Below are 9,750 nucleotides of genomic sequence, written 5' to 3'. Positions count from 1 at the left end.
GTACCGCGTAAATTCAGTGTTTTAGCTCATTTAGAGCTGCAGGATCCTTGCTCGCAGCGGATCCATTCACAACTCCCACCTGCGGCAAGGCCTATCCCCTCCCCCGGCGGCCACACCCAAACCGGAAACCAGGACGTCCCTGGGGTTGACGGGAAGGCTCAGCCCGGCGGCACGCTTCCCAGCCCCGCCCCCTCCGGTGATGTCACCGTCCGCCCCTTGACCTCGCGGTCCCGCCCCCTTCCCTGCCTACCCATAGCCAGCGGCGGCGGCGACTCTTGGAGGAGATGGAGGTGTCCCAGCCGGTAGCCGCAGCTCAGGGGGAAGAGGCGTCCTGCTCTTCCTGGGGGGCCGGCAGGTGAGAAGATGAGTGAGAGCGCGAAGCAGCGAGGGATGGCAGGCGGGACCCGGGCGCCGGCTTTCTGCTGCTCCCGCTCGGGCGGCCAGGGAGCGCGCGTGAGGCCGCGGAGCCGGGCAGAACCGGCCCTGGGAGGCGAGGGGAGCGCGCGGAGTGGGTGTGGCGCCTTGCGTTTAGACCTCTGCGGCTCCCGGCTCCTCTGAAGAGAAAGGCCACCTCTCGGTCCTTTCGGCCCTCAGGTCCAGTTGGGGTCTGCCGTCCTCCCAGGCACCGGACGTGGGGCGGGGGGTGTAGCGGGGGTGGAGAAGGCCCCGCGGAGAGTTCTGGTCCCGGTCGCTTGGTGTGAGCTTCCCAGTCCTGGTGCCAAACACCTTTCTACCTCCTTTCGGTGAAATGAAAGCTAAGAGCCCCCTGTGAGCGATCCTGCACTGAGACCCTCCTTTGAAAACTGTTACCAGAGGGAACTTGGTAATGATGAATCCGTGCCAATCAGGACATCCTGCGGCCTCTGTTCACTACAGTTTAAAAAAAAATCCAGGGAAAAACCTACGAGTTACTTATTCCCTAGTTGGTGTTGGGTTTGGTGGGGTTTTTTTTTTTTTTTCAACTTCTATTTCATTCCTGCAAAATTGGGGGAAGTGTTCGTGTAGTTCCTGTTATCAGTCATCTCATAATTAATAAAGCCGTTACTTACATACTGCCTACTACTAGAATACAATATTCCAAAGAGAGAAGTGATGGATATGTGACTTTGAGCTGATATGAACCTGTCTATAAACCTGTAGCTTTTTCGCCAGTTCACATTGAAGGGATATTTTCGGTTCCATGATATTACCTGCCGTTGCCAACATTGCCACATTTACTTGAGGGAAATTATGTAATACAATCAAAGCCTCCCCTTATTTAAAAGGATTTTTGATTGCCATATAGATCTTATTACAAAAATGATTTTTGAAACATTCCAGTAAGACGGAATTTTCTGAAAAATCAGTGCCAGTCATATCATTAAGTGACAAAGCTGGTTAGAATGGAGTTCATGTTTACTTAAGAGTTGTACCCACTAGACCATTGTCCTCCAGGCAGGGAAGGCAGCTAGGGATAAGAAAACTGAAGTAAGAAATTTTGTTTATTTTCTTATTTTATCAGTATGCCAGAAGAACATATTGTGTATGTGTTGTGTTTTTATTAGATAGGTGATCTCTTAAACACAGCTATCTCCTGGTCTGTGTGCATAATTGCAATCAGGAAAATTTCTAATAGTTACTCATGTATAACTTAGCTAGAGGCTGATATCATTTGATAATACCAATCAATCAGTGTTTGATAAGATAAATAATAACATTTTGATTAACTATATTTAAAAATCCTTTGGCCATATATCAGTACCAGGCTTAGGAAATTGGATTCCAAAACCTTAATTTTGGGTTTTCACATTATTTTTAGAATCCTGTAATTGATAGAGTTTCCCAGAACCTGGAGAGGATTCACTTTTTGCCAAGATGATATTGATCTTAGCTGTCACTGTGGCTCAGGCCAAAATGCCCCAGGCTGATTTCCTTGCTTGGGAGCCATTCCTATTTCCCAGTGTTCATCCTGTTTTCATCTTTCTTGGTATGCCATGCTGTGAAAAATTGGGATGAGCTGCAGTAAATGATGCATAAGTATGCCTTATCATGATAGTATGCTTAAAAATTTTTTTGTTTTTAAATTTCCTTAAGTAATCTCTACACCCAGCGTGGGACCTGAATTCACAACCCTGAGATCAAGAGTTGCAAGCTCTACCAACTGAGCCAACCAGGCGCCCCCTTTTTTTTTAATTTTTAAAGTTCATTCAACAGATAGATTTGAGTGCTTTCTTAATGCCTACTTTGAGATGCAATAGGCAGTATAGCATGGTGGTCAAGAGCTAGACAGTGTAGGTTAAGATTCTGGGTCTGTCCTTTACCTGCTCTGGAACCTCAAGTTGGTTAAATAAACTTCTGTGAGCGTCAGTTTTTTTCCTCTGTTCAGTGGAGGTGGTAATAGTGCCTATCTTAAAAAGTTGTTGTAAGGGTTAACTGAGTACATCTACAGCACTTAAAACGATGTGTGGCACAGTGTTTCCTCTTGAATTATTATTACATGCCAGGTACAGTTTTAGGTATTTGGAATACATTAGTGAATTCTTAACAGATCATACACTTTCTTGGGGAAGGCAGACAGTGAACAATTAGTAATTTGAAGGACGTACAGCAGGTTAGTGAGTTAGGGAGTGACCTAAGGAGGAGGAGAGGCATCTCATTGAAAGGGTGATCAGGACTGGTCTATGTAATATTTGTGAGGCATTATTTTAGTTGAGGCTTACCTGATAAGAGTCAGCCATTCAGAGATCTAAAGGGGGAACATTCCAAGCAGAGGGATAAGCAGTATAAAAACTCTGAAGTGTTAGCATGCTTGGCTTTTTGAGGAACAGCAAGTTGACCAATGTGGGAAAGTAGTGGGAGTTGTAATTGAAGAGGTAATTGGGAGGCAGAACACCAAACCCTTTTGAACATGGTAAGGTGTTTCAGTTTTATTCAAAAAGTAAAAGAGAGTTACTTAAGAATAGTTCTAAGTAAAGGAGTAACATCTGACTACATTCTAAAAAATTTAGGTTGTTATATGGAGAATAAACTGAAGTGGGATGGCAGTGGTATCACTCGAGAGACTAGTTAGGAGTCCTTTGAAGTCGTTCAGATGAAATATGATGATGGTTTGGCCTGAGATTATACTAGGACACAGATGGAGAAAATGAAGGAACAAGTTAAGAAGATCTCTAGAGTCTGGGCCTGAGCAAATGAGTAAATGGTGATACCAGACACTGAATTGGCAGAAATTGGGGAAAAATAGGTTAAGCAGGGAAATTGAATTCTGTTTGGGGCTTGTTATGTTCATGAAACCAGTTAAACATCTGAAGAGAGATTGTTCTAGCAGGTGTGGAAAATGTACACGGCAGATGAGAGATCAAACGTGGAGAATTGAGTTTAGATATCCTCAGTATCTGGTAAATTCTATATATGGAATGAATGAGATTACCTAAAGAGATTGTGTATGTTAGACAAGGTTTATGGGGCACTCCCAACAAACTTGTGAAAATACGGATTCATCAGAATATATGTAAATCAATATCTGAACACCTGAGAATAAAACTATAGGCCATAATTTTAAAATACACAGAATAGACAGTGAGTGAATTGAATTTTGACCTATTTTTACATTGGAAATAAAGGAATGGAAATAAAATATATATCTGGTTTGTAAAATCCTCTTTAGTAACTGCCATGTATAATTGACTATTAAATTACAGAACGTGAATATTAAATAGCCATACTTGCTCTTATAAGTTGTGTTTTATTTTTTCAGTACCAATACAAATTTGCCCGTCATGTCAGCAGAGTCTGTGGAGATTGATGATGCATTGTACAGGTGAGAGCTTTATGGAAACTAAAACTTATTTTCCTCATTTATTGTTCTAAAGTAATGGAATACTCTATTTGAAAATACCATTAGACCTATGCAGAGTTTTATAAATATCCTAAGAGTTCTTGAAGTTAAAATTAGGGTTTTGTCTGATTTTTCTTTTCTGTAGTCTGAAAGCTTGAATAATATTTAAATCTCAGTTGCTTTAGGTTTAGGTGATACGACTAAGAATGATATTGGATACACCTAGGTGATTCAGTCTGTTAAGTCTCTGAACTTCAGCTCAGGTCACGATCTTGCGGTCTGTGAGTTTGAGCCCTGCATTTGGCTCTGTGCTGACAGCTCAGAGCCTGGAGCCTACTTCAGATTCTGCCTGTGCGCCTCTCTCTCTTTCTTCTCTCTCTCTCTGCCCTTCCCCTGTTCATGCTCTATGTCTCTCTCAAAAATAAACATTTTAAAAAAAAAGAAAAAAAGAGGGTTGCCTGGGTAGCTCAGTCAGTTAAGGGCCTGACTTCAGGTTAGGTCAAGATCTCACCATCTGTGGGTTGGAACCCTGCATTGGGCTCTGTGCTGATAGCCTGGAGCCTGCTTCAGATTCTCCCTCTCTCTCTGCCCCTACCCTACTCACATTCTGGCTCTCTCTGTCTCAAAAATACATATTAAAAAAAAAAAGAAAAGAAAGATTTTGTTATCCACTATAAAATATACTTCTTGTTTTTGGACAGTAGTACATATTACGTTTTTTGGTAGTGCAGGAGTCTCATGAAAAACAATCCATTCTGCGTAAATTATCCGGTATATCTAGAGATTGTTTTTACTTCAGTGTAATCTCATTAACAACATTGTATGTTTGCACTATATAGACAGCAAAGAAGTACTATGTGGCTGAAGAACTATGATTTGAATGGAATTTAGTGAGATTCTTTTTTACTATTCCTTTTCATGAAATCAAAATACTTTTATCAGAATTAAAGAGAAAATTTATATACATTGCTATCACTTTTTTTTTTTAAGTTTTTTATTTACTTATTTAAGTAATATCTACACCTAACCTAGGACTTGAACTCTGGATCCAGAGATGAAGAGTCACATGGTCTTCTGACTGCACCAGCCAGATGCCCCTACATTACTATCACTTCTAAGACTTTTTTTAAAATAATACTTCAAGTTGTTTGAATGGCAGATAGTATAATCCCCTTATATGGAAGGTAATTTAAAAGGTTTTAGATTTCTTCTGTGTATAATTATGAAAAATGGATTTTTTATAGGTAGAATTTGGTACAATAAAGCTATTGTATATTTTGAATTCTTTTTTTATATTGTTTTTATATGGGATGCTGAGTCAGTTTTGAGCATTTTGGGAGGAGCTGATGTGTACATCGTAGTATGTTAATTTCAATTAATATTTTGGAATTGGAAAATGAGAGAAGACAAAACTTAATTTTGCTTATGTGAAAATTATTTTACCATACAGTTTCCTGAATATAAATATACAGTAGTTTAGAAATCACCTTACGTTTATAGTCTTAATCTGTAATTATGATTTTTTTTTTTTTTTTTTATTTCTAGGACAGAGAGAGAGAGACAGTGCGAGTAGGGGAGGGTCAGAGAGAGAGGGAGACACAGACTCTGAAATTGGCTCCAGGCTCTGAGCTGGCAGTCAGCACAGAGCCCGACGCGGGGCTCGAACCCATGAACCACGAGATCATGACCTAAGCGAAAGTCGGACGCTTAACCGACTAAGCCACCCAGGCGCCCCTGTAATTATGATATTCTTAATGTCCTTTTGATCACATTCTTGGGATAACAAATGGCAGCTTCTTAAGAAAGCAATGGTTAATTTTATCTGTTATTTAGCTACAACCTTGTGAAACTTTTTTATATCCCTCCAACCCTGTAATGGCTGATTAATGAACATAATTTTTGGTAAACCAGAAATTAAATTTTCCATTTGCAGCATTGTATAAGGAGGCTACAGTTTGCTTGACTGAAAATGACAGAATATAGCAGTTTATTTATGATCAGGTATTTTTGGATCATAAAATAGTTCAATTTTAATTTTGTGGGGAACTTCTATACTGTTTTTTATAGCAGCTAGACCATTTTACATTTCTACCAATAGTGCACAAGGATTCCAATTTGTCCACATTCTAACCGACACTTGTTATTTCCTGGCATTTTGTTCTTGTGCAATGGCCATCCAAACAGGTGTGAGGTGATATCTCATTATGGTTTTGCATTTCCTTGACAATTAGTGATGTTGACACCTTTTCACATCCTGTTGGCCATTTGTGTATCTTTAGAGAAGTGTCTGTTCTAATTCTAGCTCATTTTTAAATCAGATTCCTTGAGAGTTTTTTTGCTATTGAATTATAGTTCCATATATAATTTGGATATTAACCTCTTATCTTGAGGGGCGCCTGGGTGGCTCAGTCGGTTAAGCGTCTGACTTCGTCTCAGGTCATGATCACACGGTTTGTGGGATTGGGCCCCACATCGGGCTCTGTGCTGACAGCTAGCTCGGAGCCTGGAGCCTGCTTCAGATTCTGTGTCTCCCTCTCTCTCTAACCCTCTCCTGCTCACGCTGCGTCTCTCTCTCTCTCTCAGAAAAAAAAAAAATGATCTTGAGGTTCTCATGTATTTTTTAGCATGTTTCGTGGAATACTGTAAACCTTGAGTAACACTATGGGACTCCTACAGAGTGCCACTAATGATGTGGGAAGTGCTCCCTAGAAGTAGAGAAAAGTCATGACAATACTTGATGAATTGTTGAAAGTTGAATTACTTGATATATACCGTAAATTGAGGTCTGCAACTGTGGCTGCCTGCTATTTCAAGATACATAAATGCCGCAGAAGGACCACTGTAAAAAAAAAGGAGGAAATTTTTGAAGTTGCAGCTATACCAGCAGACACAAAAACCTTGCACTTTTTGCAAAGTACTTTTTTATCTCATACTGAAAATGCAACTTCTATGTGGGTAGGAGTTGCTCTAAGAAAAGCATTCCTGTGTACTCTAATATGATTCAAGAAAAAGCAGAGTCATTATAAAGACAACTTAAAGCAAAATGAAGTTAAAGGATATAAAGCTGGAGAATTTAATGCAGCAAGGAGTAGTTTCATAATTTAGAAAGAGACTTGGCTTAAAAAATGTCAAGATAACAGGAGAAGCACTTGCTGAAGAAGAGGTAGCAGTTGAGTTCCCAGATGCCTTTAATTAAGAAGATCATTGTGGAGAAAGAATATCTACCTGAACAGGATTCCAGTGCAGATTAAAGTGTCCTATTCTGGAAGAAAAGTGCCACAAAGAACATTTATTAGCAAGGAAGAGAAACAGGCACCAGGAAGAAATAGGCTAACTCTACTGTTTTGTGCAAAGGCAACTGGGTTAATGATCAGGACTGCCCTTACCTATGAAGCTACTAAGCCCTTTGAGCCTTGATGGGAGAAAATAAAGCATCAGCTGCTAATCTTTTGGTTGTAAAACAAGAAGGCCTGGACAGTGAAACCCCTTACTCTGGAATGGTTTCATTGATGCTTTGTCTCTGAAGTCAGGAAGTACCTTGCCAGTAAGGGACTATCTTTTAAAGTTCTTTTGATATTGGACAATGTCCTTGGCTACCCAGAGCCCTATGAATTCAGTAGGAAAGGCATCAAAGTGGGCTGCTTGCCCCCGAACACGACATCTCTATTATGTCAAGATTTTTTTGTAATGCTTATTTATTTTTGAGAGAGAGGCAGAGACAGAGTGTTAGCTGGGGAAGGGGCAGAGAGAGGGAGACACAGAATCTGAAGCAAGCTCCAGGCTCTGAGCTGTCAGCACAGAGCCTGATGGCAGGGCTCAAACCCACACGCCATGAGATCATGATCTGAGCCAAAGTTGGATGCCCAACCGACTGAGCCACCCAGGTGCTCCACAACATCTCTAATTCAGCCTCTAGATGAGGGGGTCACAAGGACCTTAAGGCTCATTACACTTGGTACTCTAATGAAAGGATTATTAATCCTGTGGAAGAGAACCTTGATAGAACATCATGAAAGTCTGGAAGGTTTATAGCTGAAGATATTGTTGTTATAGAAACAGCCATGAAAGCCATCAAACCTACACAGTAAATTCCTACTGGAGAAAAGTGTGTGTAGATATAGTACATGACTTCACAGGATTAATGACGGAGCCAATAAAGGAAATTAAGAAAGTGATTGTAAGGGCGCCTGGGGGTCTCAGTTACTTAAGTATATGACTCTTGATTTCAGCTTGGGTCATGGTCTCACAGTCTGTGAGATCAAGCCCAGGTTGGGGCTCTACGCTGACAGCACAGAGCCTGCTTAGGACTCTCTCCCTGTCTCTCTCTGCCCCTTCCCCCACTTGTGTACTCACACACAACATGTGCTCTCTCTCTCAAAATAAGTACTTTTTTAAAAAAAGAAAGTGATTGTAGATATGGTTGAAAAAGACAGGGGTGGAGGAGTGTAAATAGGTTTCAGGGTACAGATTTTGGAGAAATTCAAGAGGTAATAGACACTACACAAGAGGAATTAACAAAATGGTTTGATGGAGGTGAGTGCTTCCAGAGCAGTGCAAGATGATGTGGAAGAATATGTAGAAGAAGCACAGACAGAAAATAAATTTGACATTAGGCAATCTGGCAGAAAGGATCTGATTATTCAGGACTGCTTTTGACTTCTTTTATGAAATGGACCCTTCTGTGATGTGGGCACTGAAATTAAAGGAAATTGTGGAAGGATTGGTGTCATGTAAAAACGTATTTAGAGAAATGAAAAAGCAAAAAATTCAGACAAACCATGATGTATTTCCATAAAGTTACATTGAGTGTAGTTTTATCTCTTGCATACCCTTTCCCCTCCTCCACCTCTGCTGCACTAAGACCACCCCTCTTCCTCCTCCTCTCTTTCTTATTCATTGTGAAGATGACAGTGATGAAGACCCTTATGATCTGCTTCCATTTAAAAAATAGTAAATGATCATTATACTGTATAGGTAATAAAATGATTTGTTGTATATGAATGTGTCTTCATATGAAAAATGAGTGTACAGCAAGAACTGTATGAGACGTTTTTTGTCATCATAGTCATCATTTGTCGTCTTATACTCATTGTACTGATTGTGTAGAACATCATGTGCAAGATTCATGGAAGTGGATAGCCTATCCTTACATAGGTATGAGGTGAATATGTAATGTAAAATCAATGTGTTTTCTTACTGTTGTATATATTTTTGCCTTCAAAGAAATGCATTACTCTACAGTATGCCCCCCCATCATTGGAGAAACTGTTTATCAGCTTCTCATTACCAGTAAATGGGTTTTTTAGAAAATATAACAATGTTTCCAATACTGTAGAGGTGCATGACTATAGTAATGTATGCCATAAAAATTTTGTAAAGATTTATTCATTAATGTATAATCTAGGCTACCAAGAAGCAATTGAATCAGGTACCCTAGGCTACCAAAATCTTGTTGCTGTTGCTTTGTTTTCAGTACATGGACTGTTAAACCTACAGATAAATACGGATTCTTTTTCACATTTTCTTTTCATTTTTAATGTATACTGTTGGTAATACATATAACATCTACAGTGTTTTGTATCGTGTTAGACAATTTTGATATAGATACTGACAGATGATTCATCTTGTAAACAGCTGATGGCAGTTTACAGAATCAAATACAGTGCAGTACTGTAAATGTATTTTCCTTTTGATTTTCTTAATATTTTCTGTATCTCACTTTATTGTAAGAATACAGTATATAATACATAGAACATACAAAACATGTTAAATGACTGTTTATGTTATTGGTAATGCTTCCGATCAAGAGTAGGCTATTATTAGTTGAGGGTTTTTTTTTTTTTTTGAGCCAAAGTTATACACATATTTTTTACTGTGTAGAAAGTTAGTGCCCCTAACCTAACATTTCTTAAGGGTCAACTGCATTTCTTTTT

The 9,750-nt window shown here is 39.6% G+C and overlaps 1 protein-coding gene across 1 annotated transcript in view; it reads left to right on the top strand.

Moving 5' to 3' along the window:
• Nucleotides 1-257: 257 nt before the first annotated feature.
• The window catches only part of UBA6 (ubiquitin like modifier activating enzyme 6), an 81,709-nt gene continuing 72,216 nt past the window's right edge, over nt 258-9,750 (top strand). Inside the window, exons 1-2 of the mRNA XM_039219897.1 lie at nt 258-355; nt 3,737-3,799. Of these exons, the coding sequence (XP_039075828.1) occupies nt 285-355; nt 3,737-3,799 (134 nt within the window). The 5' untranslated portion in view covers nt 258-284. The remainder of the gene's footprint in view (nt 356-3,736; nt 3,800-9,750) is intronic.

Source organism: Hyaena hyaena, unplaced genomic scaffold, assembly GCF_003009895.1.
Source record: "Hyaena hyaena isolate Hyena2069 unplaced genomic scaffold, ASM300989v1 scaffold_846, whole genome shotgun sequence".
In the NCBI taxonomy this organism is placed as follows: Eukaryota; Metazoa; Chordata; class Mammalia; order Carnivora; family Hyaenidae; genus Hyaena; species Hyaena hyaena.
The sequence above is the reverse complement of the archived record's forward strand: the minus strand, read 5'-3'. Positions and strand labels throughout refer to the sequence as shown.